The sequence below is a fragment of the Dendrobates tinctorius genome, unplaced genomic scaffold (genome assembly GCF_039654945.1).
Source record: "Dendrobates tinctorius isolate UK_male_01 unplaced genomic scaffold, ASM3965494v1 ptg000001l, whole genome shotgun sequence".
Lineage (NCBI taxonomy): Eukaryota > Metazoa > Chordata > Amphibia > Anura > Dendrobatidae > Dendrobates > Dendrobates tinctorius.
In genome coordinates this window covers 9,241,088-9,264,458 of record NW_027361669.1, presented here as the reverse complement: position 1 = coordinate 9,264,458, position 23,371 = coordinate 9,241,088, and the positions used below count along the sequence as shown (strand labels likewise).

Genomic DNA, 23,371 nt, shown 5'->3' with positions numbered 1-23,371 from the left:
AAGAATTTTTTAACTGGATGCTTTGTACAATAAAGGAACTGTCAAATTCAATTTTCCCTTTTGAGTGCCAAATCTATAGTGGATTGGATATCCTACTTGTGCACCTCCCTCTCAGTCATCGAGTGCCGTGTTTTTTTCTAATTTTCATATATTATATAGAGTCATTGCACACAGAGTGATCATTCTCACGTGTTTATTTCTGTCAAAGTTGATGATTATGGCTTACAGGCCAATGAAAACCCAAAAGTCATTATCTCAGTAAATTAGAATACTTTACAACACCAGCTTGAAAAAATGATTTTAAATTCTGAAATGTTGGCTTACTGAAATGTATGTTCAGTAAATGCACTCAGTACTTGGTTGGGGCTCCTTTTGCATCAATACTGTGTGTCATGGAGGCGGTCAGCCTGTGGCACTGCTGAGGTGTTATGGAAGCCTAGGTTGCTTTGATAGCAGCCTTCAGCTCACCTGAATTGTTGGGTCTGGTGTCTCTCATCTTCTTCTTTGTTGGCCAATCAAGCACAGTGATACTGTTGTGTGTAAACCAGGTATTGGTACTTTTGGCAGTGTGGACAGGTGCCAAGTCCTGCTGAAGAATTACATTTCCATCTCCAAAAAGCTTGTAGGCAAAGGGAAGATGAAATGCTCTAAAATTTCCTGGTAGATGTCTGTGCTGACTTTGGTCTTGATAAAACACAGTGGACCTACACCAGCAGATGACATGGCTCCCCAAACCATCACTGATTGTAAAAACTTCACACTATACCTCCAGCAGGTTGGATTGTGTGCCTCTCCACTCTTCCTCCAGACTCTGTAAACTTGATTTACAAATGAAATGCAAAATTTACTTTCGTCTGAAAAGAACACCTTGGACCACTGAGGAACAGTCCAGTTCTTTTTTTCCTTGGCCCAGGTAAAACACTTCTGGCATTGTCTTTTGGTCATGAGTGTCTTGACAAAAGGAATGCGACACTTGTAGCCCATGTCCTGTATACGTCTGTGTGTGGTGGCTCTTGAAGCAATGACTCCAGCAGCAGTCCACACATTGTGAATCTCCCCTAATTTTTGAATGGCCTTTTCTTACAATCCTTTCAAGGCTACAGTTATCCCGGTTGCTTGTACACTTTATTCTACCAGACATTTTCCTTCCACTCAACTTTCCATTAATATGCTTGGATACATTACTCTGTGAACTGCCAGCTTCTTTATAAATGACTTTTTGTGGCCTACCCTCTTTGTGGAGTGTGCCAATGACTGCTTTCTGGACATTTGTCAAGTCAGAAGTCTTCCCCATGATTGTGGAGACTACTGAAACAGACAAAGGGACTTTTTTAAATGCTTTGGAAGCCTTTGCAGGTTTTTTTTTGTTAATCATTCTAATTTACTGAGATAATGACTTTTGGGATTTCATTGGTTGTAAGCCATAATCATCAACATTAACAGAAATAAACACTTAAAATAGATCACTCTGTTTGCAATGACTATATAATATATGAGTTTCATTTTTTTGTATTTAAGAACTGAAATAAATTAACATATTGATGATATTCTAATTTTGTGAGAAGCATTTGTATATATGTTTGGTATCTACAAAGTCGTAACAACCTGGAGAATCATAATGGCAGGTCAATTTTAGCATTTAGTGAACATGGTAAAAAAAACTATTGTGGAATTGCACTTTTTTTTTCCCCACTTTCACCACATTTGGAATTTTTTTTTCCAATTTCCAGTACACTGTATGCTAAAATCAATGGTGTTGTTTAAAAGTACAACTTGTCCTGCAAGAAAAACGGCCAGACATGGCAATATTGACAAAAAAATAAAAAAGTCGCTCCTCTTGGAAGAAAGGGAGCAAAAAACAAAAATGCAAAAATGGAAAAATCCAAGGTGGTACAGGGGTTAATAGCGAATATTGCAGGGAGGAAACAAACTTTAATCTCCCCAGCAGCATTCCAGTTTCAGTAATGGGGGTGGCACCAGCATAGGTTCAGTCAAGGCTCTGAGTATGCAGAGCTTTAGGCCTGTTTCAGACATCAGTTTTTTCTGTCAGTCTAAATCCGCCAAAATAGCGGAAAACGGATCCACAGGCGGACTGACAGAAACGGGGGTCAGCGGATCGGCGGATGTACGGATCCGCTGATGGTAAAAATTTAAAGGAACCGCGCCTGGGAAAAAAGCAAAAAAATTAAAAATTAATACCGCCGGATGTAGTGATATCCGGAAAAGCATCTGCGGTGAGCGATCATCTTGCGGGATGTGGGTAAGCGCGAGATGAAAGACCATGAGGGAGGAGATCACGCGATGAGAGACCATGAGGGAGGAGATCGCGCAATGAGAGACGGTGGGAGAGATGTGGCTGGAGATAGGGTGAGGAATGGAGGAGGTGGGGGTAAGGAGAGAGAGAGAGAATTTCATCCAGCAGCCAGACAGAATTGCGGGTTAAAATACAAAATAGCGGATCCGGGCACAGAAAAAACGTTGCAATGTCCGGTCAGGTCAGCGGACGCCAAAATATTGGCGGATCCGCAGACATGTGGATGCTACGGATGGCCATCAGTCAAAATCCGCTGATAATGAAAGTGAATGGGGAAAAAAACGGATCCGCCAACAAAAATGGCGGATCCGTTTTTTTTCCAAAATGGCGGATTTTGACTGATGGTGACAAACGGCTGTGTGAAACAGGCCTTAGCTACAACCACTCCCCCAGCCCTGACTGATATTCGCTCTGCATTGGTGCTTGCTCTCAGTCAGGGTCATGGGCATGGTTACAGCTGCCGCTCTGTATAATCAGTGGTGACTGAACCTGCACCAGTGCCACCCCCGTGACTGAAACTGGAACACTGCCGGGGAAAAGTTTATTTTCTCCACATCTGTATTTGCTATAAACTTGCAGATTAATCCCATATGTGCATGTTAGTAAGCATTTTTATGGTATTAGGTTCTTTTTAAACTATACTATGACCTGAAACTGGGTCACTGTCGGGGAAAATAAAGTTCATTTTCTCCCCACAACATTCGTCTGAGTTCAGGCACCGGGCAGGTTAATAACACTATTAACCTGCAGATTATCCCCATATCTGAAGGTTAATAGTGTTCTTAAGGTCACAAGTTCCCTTTGAAGCTCTGGTTCCCCAGTATGAAATATTTAAATGTTTAAGGACCAGGCAATTTTTTGCTGTTTTTCCTTGTTTTGTGTGGGTAGAGCTGTTTTCGAGTATTAGAACCTAGATTAATATAATGCAAAGACAAAGGTATCCTATCTAGGGATCACCACATTGCAACCAGTACAGAAACCTTACATGAGGACCAGGAATCTGCCATTTATAAGAGGGAAACGGTTTTATCCTTTTAATGTGGCATGTCCATACAGTTGTGCTCAAAAGTTTACATACCCCTACAGAATTTTTGCTTTCTTGGCCTTTTTCAGAGAATATGAATGATAAAACCAAAACTTTTTCTCCACTCATGGTTAGTGGTTGGGTGAAGCCATTTATTGTCAAACTACTGTGTTTTCTTGGAATTTGTAGCGAACACTGAAGAGTACAAACAGATTGGCAACATACACTTGCCAATCTCTTATCTTTTTTGCGCTCTCCAGTTTTTTCTACAGATTCCGTGAAAAAAACTTTTGGTTGAAAGATTATCTGTTTATTCACCACCAGAACTATTAAATTCAAGCATCGTACAAACTTTTAATCTGCATTATTGTGCTGGTCTTCTCAAACTATTAAATACAGGCTGATGCCATTTCCCTTGCACAGACTTATCACCTGAGTGTTTGCCTCTTTTACATACAGAAGAAAATTGGTTATATTTTTTATCATCGCTAGTCAAAAATCCATTGCTTCTTTTGAATAATCTGCCAGTGAATAAACTCCAGAACAGCAGTTATCTGCCCCCCAAAATGATTTATTTTGGACCATTTTTAATTTTTAAAAAGCATAAATAGTGCAACAGTGCAATGTGTTATTAAAAGGATGTTGGTTATCACCAATTTCATTCCATTTACCCATAGACATGTATAATGTGGTGAAATTGACATTGCCAAGGCTACATTTGCATAAAACAGCTTGAAAGGTGTTGTATAGAGATGCACAAACCCAAACTTAAAAGTTCAGAATTTGTACCAGAAAGTTAGTGCCTTGTGCTAAACACCAAACACGGACTTCCCCCAGAAGTTCGTTGTATTGTTCGCAGTTCCAGGGGAATTCTGAAAGGAGTGAGAGAGCTCAAGTTCAGGTACAACTCTGATACCCAAACCGAACTTCCAAGGGTCTGCTCATCCCTAGTGTTGGGCACAGCCCTAGCAAATCTCAAAGTGTTATATACACCTTTTCAGGGAATTTGGAAGCTTTGCAAGACCCTCGATTTATGGCAAATTCTGCAAAGCTGGTGAATTGGAATTCCAATATTCACTCATCTTTAGAAATAATGAATATGTTTGTTTATGCACAACATACATAGCAGAAACTTTTGACCTACAGTAAATAATTCTATAATTTCTCCATATATTTATGTTTTACGTGAATGAGGGTTAGGCTATGTTCCCATAATCTGATTTTGATGAGTTTTTTATGCTGCATATTTTCGAAGAAATGCAAGTAGACTATTTTACTTAATCGGTGCAGAAATAGTTTAGAAAATCTGCAACATCGAAAGCTAACCAATAGCCCATCAAAGGGACGTAGCCTTAAGGAGGGCTAAACCAGCAGTTCATGTCAGTGTCTAGACAAATTCTGTTTTTTATTCTTTGCCTATTCTACATGAACATGATTGCATCAGAAGAAGAGAAGAATGTTTCCATTGCAAGTCTTGACTTCGCTATAGTCTCAGTTCACACTGTACTCAATTATTTAAAGTAGAGCCATTTGTGTTGGAAAGAGCATTGTAAACCATGACTGAACCTGAGAGACCCTATTATAATTAACATAGACTTAGGCCTGTTTCACATTTCCGTTGTCGGCGGGCAGCTGAAATCCGCCAAAGGTAAAAAACAACGGATCTGCCTCCATTTAGTGACATACGGATGTCAGCGGACCACTTTTCCAGACGGATCCGCGGAAGATGGAAAGTGCCGAAATTTAAAGCGACCACGGCCTGGAAAAGTTGAGAGAGACAGATTTTGACACTTCCAGGATGGTATTTTAGGGTGTCTGAGCATGCGCACTAAAAAATAGCAGACCGACTACCGAAAAAACGTTGCAAGGTCCGTCTGGTCCGCCCGGGAACCGCTAAAATTTTCACGGATTCGTCAAAAAACGGATCCAACGGACGACCGTCCGTCAACATCCGCCACTAATGCAAGTCTATGGGGGAAAAAAGCGGATCTGCCAAAAAAGGGGAGGATCCGTTTTTTTCAGAAAATGGTGGATTTTGACTGACGTCAAAAAACGGAAATGTGAAACAGGCCTTAAAGGATTGGTGAGTATTCCAGAGGCCAGATCCTCACTGATCATAGAGTGACTGCAAATTCTTTAGATATGCCATTACTGTACAAAATGGGACTACCTCATTATTTTTAACTGTTTATTTTAACTGTTATTATTATTGATATGAACGAAGATTTTGGTCAACCCAGATTGTGCATGATTACTTTAATATATAAGTTAGTAATTATATTTAATAATTTACCTTTCCGTAACATGTTTGTTGAAAGGAGTACATTCTTTTCCATTACGTTCTTGTAGGCTATGTTGCTTATCATCACGAATGCTTTGCATATCTTGAAGACTTCGTTCTCCTGGACGTCGAATATGAATCAAGGTCAGCGGGGTTTCGTTACTGAGTGGACCCACACGTCTACAGTGAAGGAGGCGTTGATAGGCTGTACGGAAGTCTCTATTCAAAGCAGCATACAAAATTGGGTTGAGGGCAGAGTTGGCGTAGCCTAACCATAGAACTATTAAGAAAGCTGTCTTATCAACTTCAATGTCATTCACTCCCTCATATGTAAATACAGTGAAATATGGGAACCAACAGATGATGAAGGCCCCCATCACAGCTGCCAGCGTAACAGTAGCTTTATGTTCTCGAACAGTAGGTAGTGTTGGACTAACAGCATTGCAGCAATTGGCATGATTTATTCTCTTGGCTTGTTCTCTAGCAATCTTGAAGATTTTGTAATACATTAGACACATTATGACCAAAGGAAGATAAAAAGTTAGTAAGCCGTCTACTAAGACATATTCTTTGTTCAACTCCAGCTTGCATTCTGTGTTTCCATCTCCTCTAAGGTTTTGAATAGATTTATCTTTTGTATTCCAACCAAGGTGGATGGGAATGAAAGAGACCATAAGAGATACCACCCATATCACTCCCATTGCTATGGCTACACGGCAAGGAGTCACCAGCATGGAGTAGCGTAGAGGGGCTGTAACGCCATAATAGCGGTCCAAACTGATCATGAAAAGATTTAGAATAGAGGCTGTACACAGCATAACATCCAGACTTGTATAAATATTGCAAAATGCAGATCCAAATGGCCATTCTTCATGTATTAAGTTCAAGGCTGAAAAGGGGAGCACCAGAATACCCAACAGAAGGTCTGTGATAGCCAAAGAAACAATGAAACAATTTGTCATGCTTCGGAGTCGTCGGTCAAAACCAACGGCCAGGCAGACCACGACATTGCCACAAATGGTAATGATTATAATTAGAATCAGCACAGCTCCGATGAGTACATTATTTATGATTGTTTTCCAGCACATATCATCTGAATCCTTAGGGTCGTCATCCATTACAGAACACGTTGCCTTGTATCCGTTGGTCGTGAAAGTAGTTTAAATTGTGTTGGTTTATGTTCAGTGGTAGAGAAGGAAATTAGATTTCACAGTACATGTTAATCAGTGATAACTGATTTTATATAGGGGTCCAGCAATGCAATATTCATCTGTGCATTGCTGGACCCCCCTGGATAATAAGAAATTCTTTGACTGATAGTATCCACTGACATATGGTCGTCAAGTTATTTACTCTTGTTATTTTTGGGTTCAAGATGATTTGTAAAACTGGAGATTTTGCTTACTCCTTTATATTTAGTGGTGTTCACCATTTGTGTTGACGTTCTTGAGCTCTTACTGTAATAAATCATTCATAGATGGTAGCAACAACATTGCTTCTTCATTTGTCGAAGTCTAGCATTAGCATTAGTCATAGCAGATGAGTTGGTGAATGTCTTTATCAACCTGAAAAATGAGTAAAAGGTGAAAGTTAAAATAGAACCAAACGAGTGTTGATAAATGCATATATGTGGGCTCAGGTAATTCACATTCATCATGTCATATCCACTGCTATTCATTAATAGACTACTGTCTCTCAAAGCATGTGCTTTGTTAAATAAGTATATGGGATTTTGCTTAAATGTCTGATTACCGTACAGAGTAGGGAAGTTGTTCCTCTTAGCACTAATTGGATCCTCTAAGACCTTATTCCTATATATATGGTCATCCTGCTTTCTTTCCAGAAGGATACTGATGTAAGAATGGACCTTATAGTTTATCTAGATCCTTTTGGGAGCTGCATCAGAAAACCTTGTAACTTGTGTTCTTGATCCAACACAGCGTAGAAAAGCCAAATGAGAACTAATGCCAATTTGACATCAAATGAGGCACAAAAAAAATTATACGGATGGCCAGGATATATGGAAATCTCATCTAACATTCTCCTGTTGAATTAAATGGAAATTGCTTTTCAATAGTAATAGCAACTATGCTATTTTATCTAGGAATTCATTTCCGTTCATGCCATAATTGCATGTTCGCTTCATTGGGCCAAACAAAACAATGAGCCCAAACCTGGAATGAGAAAATGTATGGTTTTGCTGGCGAGCAGTGATCAGAGATTCCAATATAGGATATTCTAAGGTTTATTTAACCCCTTTCACGAAATGTGCCACACATGCACTGTGCAAAACGGAAGCAGGTGTATACAGCAGGCTCATGGGGTGAGCCCGCCTCATACCTAGCAGGTGATGGCTGTAAGTTACAGCTAGGACATGCTTGTAACAATCGTGGGTGGTGCAGAGCTCCATCCATGACTGTTAGCCTGTTAAATGCTGCTGTCAAACTCTGACATCGACACTTACCGCCATGGGTCCCATGATATGATCACAGGGAGCCAATAGTTTGCTTTGACAGCTGTTGAAGACCCCTGTGTTTATCATTATGGAACTCCTTTGAAACCCTGCCTGTGGCCAGGCTTCAAAGGACACTTTAACTTTTACTACATGTAGGAATAGCACAAATGATCAGTTGTTTACAGCTTCAAGCCCCCTAAAGGAACTATTAAGAACAGTGAAAAGTAAAAAAAACAGGTTTTAAAAAATATGAAAAAACATAAAAGTGCAAATCACTCCCCTTTTCCCCAATTAAACATAAAGGTATTACATTTTTAAAAATATTCACATGTGGTACTGTTGTGTTCAGAAAAAGTCTGATATATCAAAAGATAAAAATAATTAACTTGATTTCTAAACAACATAAACAAAAAAAAATGAAGAATGATAAAAAAATTTTTTTGGTCACTGCAAATCCACAAAAAATGCTATAACAAGTAATCAAAGCATCACATCTATCCCAAGATCATTTTTAACACAAAATCGTAAAAGCAGTTAACAAAAAACAATGTCAGAATTTTTTTTTTTCATAATTTCTCCTGACTTGGATTTTTTCCCAGTTTTCTTGTACACTACCCATATAGTAAAATGAAAGGTGTCATTCAAAAGTACAATTCATCCTGCAAAAAACAAGTTCTGGGAAGAAGGAGAGACAAAAGTGAAGGTGCAAAAACGGAAATTGGCCACGTCGTGATGGGGTTAAAAGCTAGTTCCAAAGTATTAACCAATGTATAGAAATATTTATTCTCTCCTATACTTACTCAGTCTCTCAGCTGCTTGTATACACCTGAGAACGCTGCTTGGATGAAATTTGCCAGATGTATGCAGAAACTTGCTTACTTGCTAACATCTACAAGGATAAACTTAACTAACTCTAGAGTTGTGCTTCATATGGTTGAAATCACACAGCATTTTTCGGCATGTGCGATGCCATTTTTGTGGACAGCATTAGTGTAGGGGAAATACACAGCGACCAGATGTTACTTTAATGTTTATAGTGATATATTAAAAATTTCCATACAAAGCATTTTTGTTTGTGATATTTTATTGATATTTTTGGAGTCAGCTTAAATTTGATGCAGTCATATCTTATTTTGGAGAAGTTCAGGAGAAGAAATTAACTAATTTTGCATTTAACTCATGGCTCAACATGTTTATAAAAATTGATTTTAGGCACAAATGCACGCATTTAACTATAAAAAGCTCATATTCTTTAAAGCAGACCTGTCAGCAGTTTTGGCCGAGATAAGATATGGCCACTGCCTTTCGGGGCTTAGCTGCAGCATTCTATAATGCTGTAGATAAGCCCCCAGTCTGACCTGAAAAACAAGAAAAATAAGTTCTATTATACTCACCCAGGGGGCATCCTGTCCGATGGGTGTCGCAGGTCCGGGTCCGGCACCTCCCATCTTCTTGCGATGCCGCCCTCCTGCTTCTTCATTGCTCCCCAGCATCGCACTCTTACATAGTTATCTGTCCTGTTGAGGGAAGAGCAAATTCCTGCAGTGCGCAGGCGCCGGGAAAGGTCAGAGAGGCCCAGTGCCTGAGCACTGCAGTACTTTGCTCTGCCCTTAACAGGGCAGATAAGTACACCTGTGCAGGAGTGCGATGCCGGGGAGCAATGAAGAAAGTAGAAGGGCAGCATCGCAAGAAGATGGGAGGCGCTGTACCTGGACCTGCGACAATCCACATGTCAGTGCTCTCGATTTAACTGCACATGCTACTCGGGCTAGTTTCTGGCCTGATAATATCCTGTTAATGAATCGGGCTTATATCTAATGAGGAACTGGTGGCAGTCCTACCGACTGGCATTGCTCTGTTTCACTGGTGTTCGTAAATGGGGCATCTCAGCCTATTTGGGTTTTGTGCGAGTGTTGTGACATGCCTGCGGCTGTGTGGGACCCACTCTCTCATTCCCATTGCCTGCCTGTACCGATGTGAACAGTGAGTGCCTGTGTAAAACTGTGTCAAGCTGACTTTACGCATCTGCAGGTGGTTTGGAACATCACGTTGGTGAAAGTGGGGAGACTGTATCTTGTGATCCTTGTGATCCCTCCGCTAAAATAGTAACATCAGCTGGGGCTGCGAGGTGCGGATCATCACAGAACCTTTCTAAGAAAAACATCCTACCTTTCTTTTCAGATGTTGAAGCTTTCAGTATAACATTGGATTTGCTTTCTCTTTCTTCAGTCAGTCACATGGGTAAAAACAGCAGATGTGAATTATGTCTAGCGTGACGGGCAGGTTCTGCAGTGGCGGAAAGGCATATTCTAATTTACATGGATATAAAGCATATCTCTTGCAGTGTGTATGAAGAAAGTATTACTTATATTGCCTCTGGTGCATTTGAGGAATATAAATACAGTTGATATATCTGAGAACAGGGTACACAAGTAGTTTAATCCATCATAAATGTGCACAATGTACAGAGCTATTATGATGCCAGGCCTGTGTGAATATGCTGCTGTTTCTTAGCTAATTACTTTTGTTTAAGGAAAAGAAAGCAAAATTACTGTAGAAATTATACCTAACTCCTTCCCGATTGGCCTATTTTCTTTTTCCGTACTTTGCTTTCTCCTCTCCTTCAGCCAAAACCCATAAATTGTTTATTTTTCCCTTTAACATAGCCATATGAGAATAAGTTGTAGTTTTAGTTACATCATTCATTTTACCATGTAATGTATTGGAAAACAATTCCAATTAAAATTCCAGACAAAAAAGCAATTCTGCAACTTTTTTTTAGCAACACAAGGAGAAACCCTGACTAATTATTATGGCAAAAACTCAAACAACTATAAATCAACCACAATAGAACATAGTTTAAATTGCCAAAAATTACAAATTTTAGTATGCATAATCTGCTACAAAATATTATCCAAGAAATACACATATATCATTACAGGGATGCTGCATTATCCAAACAGGGAGCCGTATTGCACGTTTGCCCATATAATTAGAATTAACATAAACTGAAATGATTTACTTCAAACTGGCATAGCCTGTGAAAAGTTACTTAACGAGTTAAGTCTCACACAATGCCCCTAATAAATGTAAACAGCACCCATATATAATTCAATAATATACACTCACTGAATAAACATACTCATGAAAAAAGGACTCCTTAATCAAAGCAGGCACATCCTGTGTTCAAGTACACAAAGTCTAGTCTCTGAGCATGCTATCAATGTGTATATGTAAACAGCTCCTATGGGTGCTATAAGCCTGTCCTTACACTAGATACTACAAGGAAAATTCTTATGGATAATGGCCCTGACGAAAACACTTCCAAAAGGGAATATTACCCATTAAATCGATCCATGAAACGAAACCTGAATTACGGAGAATATATATCATAGTAAAATATAAATAAATGAGGAAAAATAAAATAAAGTAGTATCTAGTGTAAGGACTTTTGGATATGGGAAACTAATGAAGAATATGAAGAATTTTATGAAGAACTAGCTGAAGAGCCCGGCGCTGCCCGGGCATAGTAACTAACTGTGGTTAGTTATAACAAATTATAATTATCCTCCATCCCATAGTCCCGTGCCCATATACCCATCATACATATCCACGATCCCATAGGCCCGTGCCCATACACCCATCATACATATCCTCCATCCCATAGTCCCATGCCCATATACCCATCACAAATCCTCCATCCCATAGTCCCATGCCCATATACCCATCACTAGAGTTGAGAGAAACGGGTCGAAAAAATTCAAAAGTCGCCGACTTTTGGCAAAGTCGGGTTTCATGAAACGAAACCCGACCCTAGGATGAGGTCGGCCACGAGGTCGGCGACTTACGCGCCAAAGTCGCGTTTCAAAAGTTTGTTTTGCGCTCTTTTTCAGCCATTCAGGATCCACGGACACTGTGGGCAACGTGATGACCTAGGCACGGGTCACCACCATCTTTCAGAAGGGCATGCAAGTGATTGGCTTGCTTTGGTGGGCGTCACAAGGGGTATAAAAGGGCGTGCACGCCGACCGCCATCTTACTTCTGCCGATCTTAGTATAGGGAGAGGTTGCTGCTGATTCTGTAGGGAGAGCGTTAGGCAGGGAAGAAGACAAAAAAACTGCTTCTGCTGCTAGCGATTTGGCCTGCACAACACACAAGTCACTGTGTGTGCAGTGCAAGGGGAGGCTATATAGTGGTGTATCAGTGGTGTTGGTTGTTGGGCTGCCTTTTAAGGCTTCCTGACACGCTGGCATTGCTGTTTACCCACTGCTCCGCAAACTGCTTTTTTAAAAGCAATCCAATCTCCCTTATCCTCTAGTCACTTTTGTCACAGGTGTGCCATCGAGCGTGTCACATAGCGCTCAGATATCAGTGGGCCTCACACAATCCACAAGTGTCCAGTGTCCAAAAGTGTGCGCAGAGATTCAAAATCTCCATTATCCTCTCGTCACTTTGGTCACAGGCAGCTGTGCCATCGAGCGTGTCACATAGCGCTCAGATATCAGTGGGCCTCACACAATCCACAAGTGTCCAGTGTCCAAAAGTGTGCGCAGAGATTCAAAATCTCCATTATCCTCTCGTCACTTTGGTCACAGGCAGCTGTGCCATCGAGCGTGTCACATAGCGCTCAGATATCAGTGGACCTCACACAATCCACAAGTGTCCAGTGTCCAAAAGTGTGCGCAGAGATTCAAAATCTCCATTATCTTCTCGTCACTTTGGTCACAGGCAGCTGTGCCATCGAGCATGTCACATAGCGCTCAGATATCAGTGGGCCTCACACAATCCACAAGTGTCCAGTGTCCAAAAGTGTGCGCAGAGATTCAAAATCTCCATTATCCTCTCGTCACTTTGGTCACAGGCAGCTGTGCCATCGAGCGTGTCACATAGCGCTCAGATATCAGTGGGCCTCACACAATCCACAAGTGTCCAGTGTCCAAAAGTGTGTGCAGAGATTCAAAATCTCCATTATCCTCTCGTCACTTTGGTCACAGGCAGCTGTGCCATCGAGCGTGTCACATAGCGCTCAGATATCAGTGGGCCTCACACAATCCACAAGTGTCCAGTGTCCAAAAGTGTGCGCAGAGATTCAAAATCTCCATTATCCTCTCGTCACTTTGGTCACAGGCAGCTGTGCCATCGAGCGTGTCACATAGCGCTCAGATATCAGTGGGCCTCACACAATCCACAAGTGTCCAGTGTTCAAAAGTGTGCGCAGAGATTCAAAATCTCCATTATCCTCTCATCACTTTGGTCACAGGCAGCTGTGCCATCGAGCGTGTCACATAGCGCTCAGATATCAGTGGGCCTCACACAATCCACAAGTGTCCAGTGTCCAAAAGTGTGCGCAGAGATTCAAAATCTCCATTATCCTCTCGTCACTTTGGTCACAGGTAGCTGTGCCATCGAGCGTGTCACATAGCGCTCAAATATCAGTGGGCCTCACACAATCCACAAGTGTCCAGTGTCCAAAAGTGTGCGCAGAGATTCAAAATCTCCATTATCCTCTCGTCACTTTGGTCACAGGCAGCTGTGCCATCGAGCGTGTCACATAGCGCTCAGATATCAGTGGGCCTCACACAATCCACAAGTGTCCAGTGTCCAAAAGTGTGCGCAGAGATTCAAAATCTCCATTATCCTCTCGTCACTTTGGTCACAGGCAGCTGTGCCATCGAGCGTGTCACATAGCGCTCAGATATCAGTGGGCCTCACACAATCCACAAGTGTCCAGTGTCCAAAAGTGTGCGCAGAGATTCAAAATCTCCATTATCCTCTCGTCACTTTGGTCACAGGCAGCTGTGCCATCGAGCGTGTCACATAGCGCTCAGATATCAGTGGGCCTCACACAATCCACAAGTGTCCAGTGTCCAAAAGTGTGCGCAGAGATTCAAAATCTCCATTATCCTCTCGTCACTTTGGTCACAGGCAGCTGTGCCATCGAGCGTGTCACATAGCGCTCAGATATCAGTGGGCCTCACACAATCCACAAGTGTCCAGTGTCCAAAAGTGTGCGCAGAGATTCAAAATCTCCATTATCCTCTCGTCACTTTGGTCACAGGCAGCTGTGCCATCGAGCGTGTCACATAGCGCTCAGATATCAGTGGGCCTCACACAATCCACAAGTGTCCAGTGTCCAAAAGTGTGCGCAGAGATTCAAAATCTCCATTATCCTCTCGTCACTTTGGTCACAGGCAGCTGTGCCATCGAGCGTGTCACATAGCGCTCAGATATCAGTGGGCCTCACACAATCCACAAGTGTCCAGTGTCCAAAAGTGTGCGCAGAGATTCAAAATCTCCATTATCCTCTCGTCACTTTGGTCACAGGCAGCTGTGCCATCGAGCGTGTCACATAGCGCTCAGATATCAGTGGGCCTCACACAATCCAAAAGTGTCCACTGTCCACAAGTGTGTGCAGAAATTCTAAATCTCCCCTGTCCTATAGACACCTTGTACCTTGTTTTACATTACTATATAGTTTGTTGGATTTTTTCTACATTTCTACCCAAAATGAGGAAGGCTGGTGGAAGAGGCCGTGGAATTGGGCGGGGGTTGGCAGCTGGTAATGATGGTGTTGGTGGTGGATCTGATGGTAGTGGCAAGAGCAAAATAGGACCGAATGCAGGAGGTGCTGACCCTGCGTCATCGTCTGTCTACATAAGGCCTCGAACGCTTAGTTTTCTAGGAGTTGGCAAACCGCTTTTAAAGGCAGAGCATCAGGAAAAAGTTTTGTCTTACATTGCTGACTCAGCCTCCAGCTCTATCGCCTCCTCTTCTTCAGTTGTAAAAAGTAAAAGCACTGAGTCGTCATTGGAGGCTCATGTTCATGAACCACACCTTTCCTTGTGTCCTTCACCCCAACCAAGATTGAAGGATGACGCAGGCCATACTACTGATTACTCCATGGAGCTGTTTTCACATACCATGCCTGGATTATCAAGTCAAATGGTGAATTACCCAGGCCAAGATGAATCTGACATGGAGTGCACTGATGCACAGCCGCTGATGGATGATTCTGCTGGTACATTCACTCAGAGCACTACATTGTCCTCGCAGTGTACACAGCCAGATTTTGACCCTGATGAGACTCAGGTGCCCCTTCCCGCACACTATACCACCATACACGGTGACACAGAGGAAGGTGCACATGACATAGAAAAGGAGGTGATGGATGACCCAGTTGTTGTCCCAGATTGGCATCCATTGGGGGAAGAGGGTGCTGCTTCCAATAGCTCAGATGAGGAGCATCCACAGCAGACATCGACATCGCAACAGCTGTTATCTGGCAGGCCCGGAGCACTCCAAAGACAGGTTCCAAACATCAAAAGAGTTGCTGGACAGCTTGTCCAGAGGGTCAAAAGATCACAGCGTGCTAGGCCGCAAAATGTCTGCCAAAGTAGGAAGAGTGCAGTGTGGCACTTTTTTGAACAAAATCCTCATGATCAGGCCAAGGTTATCTGTAAGAAGTGCGCAAAGACCTTTAGCCGAGGGAAAAATCTGAAAAATTTGAATACCAGTTGCATGCTTAGACATTTAACCAGCATGCACTTGCAAGCGTGGACACAACACCAAACCTCAAGTGCCACATGTGCAACTGATCACAACGAAGGTAGTCAGCAACGCTACATTGTTTCCCCCACTGTAAGCCCACCGGTTAGCACAGCAGCAAATGTTGAGGTGTCGTTGCAAGGCCACAGCAGTCAGGGAATCCCACTGTTATATCAACGAAAGACTGATTCTAGGCCATCAGAAAGAACACCAACTCCATCACCATCATCAACCCTCTCTCAGTCCACCCTGTCCACCGCTACTTCCACCATATGCAGCTCTCAAGTCCAGCTCACCCTCCCAGAAACTATGAGTAGGTCAAGAAAGTACTCAGTCTCTCATCCGCGTACACTGGGTTTGAACGCCCACTTTGCCAAACTAATCTCGTTTGAGATGATGCCCTTTCGGTTGGTGGAAAGCACAGCTTTCCGCGAACTCATGGCCTATGCAGTACCACGCTATGACCTACCCAGTCGCCACTTCTTCTCTCGCAAAGCCATCCCAGCCCTCCACCATCATGTGAAAGACCGCATTGTCCATGCACTCAAGCAGTCAGTGAGCGGAAAGGTGCACCTCACAACTGATGCATGGTCCAGTCGGCATGGCCAGGGCCGTTACGTGTCCATCACTGCGCACTGGGTTAATGTGGTGGATGCAGGGTCCACAGGGGACAGCGGTGGTGGGACAGTGCTGCCTAGTCCACGGTATAGGAAACAGTTGGCTGTAGGCGTTCAACCCTCCTCCTCCTCCTCCTCCAGAAGCGAAAGCTCGTCCACAGAGTGCAGTCGTACGAGCACTCCATCTGCAGCTGCCACTGTTGCACACAATGTGTCCCCCTATCGAGCAGCTAGTGGAAAGCGTCAGCAGGCTGTGTTGCAGATGATGTGTTTGGGCGACAGACACACCGCCGAGGTGCTGGCCGAGTACTTGAAGCGAAAAACTGAGTCATGGCTGGGCAGTGTACATCTTGAGGCAGGCAAGGTAGTTAGTGATAACGGGCGTAATTTTGTGGCAGCCAAAGCCCTTTCTAAACTCAGCCACATACCTTGCTTGGCTCACACCTTGAACCTGGTGGTGCAGTGCTTCCTCAAAAATTATCCGGAGTTAACAGCCCTGCTCCAGAAGGTGCGAAGACTGTGCGCGCACATCCGCCGGTCGCCTGTACACTCCGTTCGTATGCAGAAGCTGCAGCGATTGCTCCACCTTCCCAACCACCACCTCATTATCGACATTGCAGCAAGGTGGAACTCCACCCTGCACATGGTGGAGCGGCTGTGCGAGCAGAGGCAGGCCATAATGCATTTGTGGGAGGATACACGGCCAGGCACTTTGAGAGCAGACATGGAGTTGACAGGCGTGCAGTGGTCGAAGCTGAAAGACCTTTGTAAAGTCCTTCAGTGTTTTGAGGAATGCACATGGCTGGTAAGCGCAGACGACGCCATCCTAAGCATGAGCATCCCACTTATGCGTCTGCTCATGCAAACTTTGACGCACCTTAAGGAGCAGGCGTCTGCAGCCAATGTTGATGAGGAGGAAGAGGAGGAGGGAATCCTTGATGACATTCAGCCATTGTCTGCTCAGGGACCTCTCCTGGACGAGGTGGAGGAAGAAGAGGAGGAGGATGATGGGGATGATTACTTAGGGGAGGAGGATGCATCTCGTGGGGCAAGTGAAAATGTTGGCGTGGCAAGGTCTGGTACAGGGTTTGTGCGTGACTGGAGGGATGTGGATTTGCCAGAAAGTGCTCCTCCACCCAGCACTCGCAGTGCATCATTGACACCGGGAACATTGGCCCACATGTCAGATTATGCCTTGCGGATCCTAAAAATGGACCCCCGCATTGCCAAAATGATGAACGATGATGACTACTGGTTGGCCAGCATCCTGGATCCACGCTATAAAGGCAAATTACAAAACATCATGCCACAGGAGAACCTTGACCTAATATTGGCTAATAAACAAGCAACTCTGGTAAATCGGTTGCTTGAGGCATTCCCAGCACACAGCAGCGGTGATGGTTCTCACACGAGCCGTACGGGCCGGGGGCAGCTTGGCAGAGGTGTTCGTGGTGCACACAGCAGAAGTGGCGTTGGAGACAGGGGTTTCATGACAATGTTGTGGATTGATTTTTCAAATACCGCTCACACAACTGGTAATACTGCATCGATGGAAAGTGACAGGAGACAGCAGTTGTCAACTATGGTTACAAACTACTTTTCCTCCCATATCGATGTTCTCCCACACAGGTCATTCCCCTTTGACTATTGGGCCGCTAAACTGGACACCTGGCCTGAATTGGCCCAATATGCCTTACAGGAGCTCGCTTGCCCAGCTGCAAGTGTGCTATCGGAAAGAGTCTTCAGTGCAGCTGGATCAATCCTGACAGAAAAAAGGACCCATCTGTCAGCCCAAAATGTGGATGATCTAACCTTCATTAAAATGAACCACGCATGGGTTTCCAAGGATTTTGTCCCACCTTCCCCTGATGACACATAGGGTGACAGAAAAATGGCTTGCTTTGGTCCACCTCTTCCTGGTACTTCACCTATTTCGCCTTTTGCTACAGCTGAATGTCCAACATCAACATATGCCACTTTCTAAAACTCCCTAACTGTGCTGCCTCCCCCCCATGGCCGGGGTAACCACCTAGCGCACGACACTGTGCGAGTGCCGTTGCCCTGGACAGGTGGGTAGGCCGACTCTTGGGCGCGGGCACTGGCACAGGGTGCCTCATAGTGCAATCAAGTGTCTCTGACGGTGGTGGTGCACACCCGCCGTCAGACACACCGCTGTACTATGAGGGGCCCAGTGCCAGTACCGACGCCCACGAGTGGGCCCCCCTTGCTTGGGCAGGGCCCCAGCATTTGCAATCTTTACCTCTCCCTGCTCCTCCGCTGTGTAATCTGGGCCGTCAAATCCATATTGTGCCTGACACCGTCTGAGCCTGCCTCCTGAGACATATATTTTGAATGTGTACGCTATCCATACATGTTATCCGGGGATATGGTACCCTTTCTAACCTTTGTGCAATCACATGCAATCCATACTGGGCCTAACACCGTCTGAGCCTGCCTCCTGAGACATATATTTTGAATGTGTACACTATTCATACATGTTATCCGGGGATACGGTACCCTTTCTAACCTTTGTGCAATCACGTGCAATCCATACTGGGCCTAACACCGTCTGAGCCTGCCTCCTGAGACATATATTTTGAATGTGTACGCTATCCATACATGTTATCCGGGGATACGGTACCCTTTCTAACCTTTGTGCAATCACGTGCAATCCATACTGGGCCTAACACCGTCTGAGCCTGCCTCCTGAGACACATATTTTGAATGTGTACGCTATCCATACATGTTATCCGGGGATACGGTACCCTTTCTAACCTTTGTGCAATCACGTGCAATCCATACTGGGCCTAACACCGTCTGAGCCTGCCTCCTGAGACATATATTTTGAATGTGTACGCTATCCATACATGTTATCCGGGGATACGGTACCCTTTCTAACCTTTGTGCAATCACGTGCAATCCATACTGGGCCTAACACCGTCTGAGCCTGCCTCTTGAGACATATATTTTGAATGTGTACGCTATCCATACATGTTATCCGGGGATACGGTACCCTTTCTAACCTTTGTGCAATCACGTGCAATCCATACTGGGCCTAACACCGTCTGAGCCTGCCTCCTGAGACATTTATTTTGAATGTGTACGCTATCCATACATGTAATCCGGGGATACGGTACCCTTTCTAACATTTTGTAAAATCACGTGCAATCCATACTGGGCCTAACACCGTCTGAGCCTGCCTCCTGAAACATATATTTTGAATGTGTACGCTATCCATACATGTTATCCGGGGATACGGTACCCTTTCTAACCTTTGTGCAATCACGTGCAATCCATACTGGGCGTGAGAACGACTGGCGAGCTGTTAAGCAAGCTACAGCACCTGTCCAGACAAGTACAGGGATTCCCTAGCGAGGAGACTTATTTGATTGTTTTCAATGTTGGGACAGCAATTTTTGGGGAGCACTATACTCTGGAGAATGATAGATGGGGCCCACCATACACTGGAACATTCCAAAGGTGGACATCAGACACTGGAGCAGCATTTACAGGGCCCATTATACACTAGAGCATTAGAAATGGGGCCCATTATGTTTGGAGCATAATTTGGGCCCATAAGACAGTGGAGCTTCATCCATGGGGACCAACATATACTGTAGCATTATGTGGAGCTCATCATATACTGTTTCAAACATTATATGGGACCAATGATTCTGTATGGAGAAATAGATGGGCCTCGTCATGAGATGTAAAAAGTGAGGTATTTTTCATTGTACTATACCGCTATTTATCTGCCGTATCGGAGCATGATGAGTTGTGGTATGTGTTAAAGGGGCGCTCTTTCGCCCAGGGCACATGAAAACCTGCAGCCAGCCCTCCCCCCCCCACAACTTTAGCCAAATAACCCCCATTTTTCAGTGCGTAACTTATATTATGAAGTTAATTAAGGTTGACAAGCTTAAGTAAGAAGAATTGATGCTTTTGGCATTCAAATGGGCACTGTAGGTGTGTTTCCTGTCCTCCTCTCACTGCCGACTTTTATTCCCCATTGACTTACATTGGGTTTCGTGTTTCGGGACGACCCCGACTTTTCCCTATAATCGGACGATCTTGCTCGACCCGACTTTTGGAAGAGTTGGGTTTCACGAAACGAAACGCGACCCTAAAAAAACAAAAGTCGCTCAACTCTACCCATCACACATCCTCCATCCCATAGTCCCATGCCCATATACCCGTCATACATATCCTCCACCCATAGTCCAGTGCCCATATACCCATCACACATCCTCCATCCCATAGTCCCATGCCCATATACCCATCATACATATCCACCATCCCATAGTCCCGTGCCCATATACCCATCATACATATCCTCCATCCCATAGTCCAGTGCCCATATACCCATCACACATCCTCCATCCCATAGTCCCATGTCCATATACCCATCATACATATCCTCCATCCCATAGTCGAGTGCCCATATACCCATCACACATCCTTCATCTCATAGTCCCATGCCCATATACCCATCATACATATTCTCCATCCCATAGTCCAGTGCCCATATACCCATCACACATCCTCCATCCCATAGTCAACCATTATGACATCATAATGAGCCGGCCGCAACCTATGGGCTTGCAACCTATGATGACATCAGCGTCGCCATTGCAACCATTATGACATCATAATGAGGGGCGAGGCTTGATACACACACACACTTTTTCCCCATTATGTAGATAGGGGCAAAATTGTTTGGTGAAATGGAACGTGCGGGGTTAAAATTTCACCTCACAGCATAGCCTAGGATGCTCTCGGGGTCCAGACATGTGACTGTGCCAAATTTTGTGGCTGTAGCTGCGAAGGTGCGGATGCCAATCCCGGACATACATACATACATACATACATACACACACTTGAGCTTTATATAATAGATTATAAATGAAGCTTCTGCATATAGAATTCACTTTTTATGCATATTTTATGTATAATTATAGTAATGTATGTCTTTATATGTCTGTATTTATGGCACATTTAATATAGTATATATTATTTTTGTTGCACTATTAGCACTTTATGTTCTAATATATAATTGTATAATTCACATGGGTACAATTTTATTATTAATTATTTCATATATTACAATTTGTATCACTTTATTATTTATTTACTGTAATACACATGTATTTCATATGTATATTCTTATCATTAATTAACTAATGTGGTATAGTATGCAGGTTTCACTTTCTCATTAGCGCACACATTCACTGTATACTGCTCTTGTCTAGTGCGCATGTTCTGTTGTGTCCTCTCTGACTGACGGGTAAGCGGACATTAGGAGACAAGCGTGCGTGCGCGGTCACCATGATGACGTGACGAGGCTTAGACTCTGCCGCTGCAAGCCCGCTGTCTGTTTTAAGGAGGGTGACATCAGCGACACATGCGCCATAGCGGCTGAAGGCAGCGGCACTGTTCACTGATGCAGGGCTTTAGAATTAAATTACGCGCGTGACTCCCAGTGTTTCAGGGAAGGTGACGTCAGCGGCACATGCGCTGTGGTGATGGAACACAGCGGCATTGCCACAGATGTAAAGCATTATAACTATATGACGCTCGTGTTTCCCATTGATTTTGATTGGCTATCCATTACATATAACACACTTTCACCCAGCCCCAAGACACGCCTCCTGACGAAGAAACGAAACGCGCGTTGGGGCGACGGGGAAGCCAGCATGACTACACACGATATGTAAGTGCCCTTTCTTTGGAGTCTCTCCATTTAGCTTTACATGCCTATCTGATTTATTGCACAGGCTTATAGCACCCATAGGAGTTGTTTACATATACACATTGTTAGCATGCTCAGAGACTAGACTTTGTGTACTTGAACACAGGATGTGCCTGCCTTGATTAAGGAGTCCTTTTTTCATGAGTATGTTTATTCAGTGAGTGCATATTATTGAATTATATATGGGTGTTGTTTACATTTATTAGGGGCATTGTGTGAGACTTAACTCTTTAAGTAACTTTTCACAGGCTATGCCCGTTTGAAATAAATCATTTCAGTTTATGTTAATTCTAATTATATGGGCAAACATGCAACACGGCTCCCTGTTTGGATAATGCAGCATCCCTGTAATGATATATGTGTATTTATTGAATTTTTTGGATAATATTTTGTAGCAGATTATGCATAATAAAATTTGTAATTTTGGGCAATTTAAACTATGTTCTATTGTGGTTGATTTAAACTTTTTTTAGTTTTGTTTTTACTGCAAAAATGATCTAGCATTTTGATTTTCCAAGTTTGTACAAGTTGGCCGATACTAATCATGAACAGATGCGTTTTTTTCGTTTATGTACCAAAATGAGATTCAGGATTTTAAAAAAGAAAAAAAAGGTGACTTCATTTTTCGAGACCATTAACATTTTCATTGGTATCTGAATCAAGACGTGGGAGAGCTGATGTGTTTATTGATATCATTTTGGGGTAATAACAACGTTTGGCCTTGCATTTTTTTGGAGGCGTTAAGGCGACCAAAAAATTGCAATTCTGACTCGCTTCCTTTTTTTCCCTCTCTTTACTAATTGGGCTAATTAGCTTTTTATTTTGATAGATCAGATTTTTATAGAAGCAACGATAACAGGTGTTTCACCATTTTTGCTATGGCGTTGTATCCGTAAAAATCATGGTCACCTATGAAACACAGCCATAGGCCATTTTCCAGTACATTATATGGTACAATGAATGGTGTGACAAAAAAGAACAACACATTCTTCAAAAACAAGGCCTCAGATCTCTATGTGGACTCAAAAATAAAAAAAAAGTTATGGGTCTGGACAGAAGGGGAGGAAAAAACAAAAAAAAGGAAACTGTGCCATGTCAGGAGAGTGAGCCGCTCACAAGTGGTAGCTACTCGAATAATCTTCTATTAGCAGCTTCAGGATTTCCAAACCTTGAAGCGGTTAAAAGAAATGACATAAGACAGAATATGTACACAGCAATGTTGTTTTGACAATGTTATGATTCCAGATGGAATCGACTGAAAAAGACGTTGTGTGCACATAGCCTAAGAGAGTTACAATAAATCCCTCCTCATGTGTTCTGTTTATTCTGCAGTCAATCTGGAGTCTTTCTTTACGAATAAAAAAAGAATCAATTGTAAAATGGAA

The 23,371-nt window shown here is 43.3% G+C and overlaps 1 protein-coding gene across 2 annotated transcripts in view; it reads right to left on the bottom strand.

Annotated features, from left to right (window-relative positions):
- The window catches only part of HRH2 (histamine receptor H2), a 235,458-nt gene that overhangs the window by 67,558 nt on the left and 144,529 nt on the right, over positions 1-23,371 (bottom strand). For both annotated transcript variants that reach the window (XR_012228401.1, XM_073565166.1), the window contains exon 2: positions 5,632-7,184. Coding sequence is in view for 1 of the 2 variants with exons in the window: in XM_073565166.1 (XP_073421267.1) it covers positions 5,632-6,737 (1,106 nt within the window). In the remaining variant the exon portion in view is untranslated. The remainder of the gene's footprint in view (positions 1-5,631; positions 7,185-23,371) is intronic.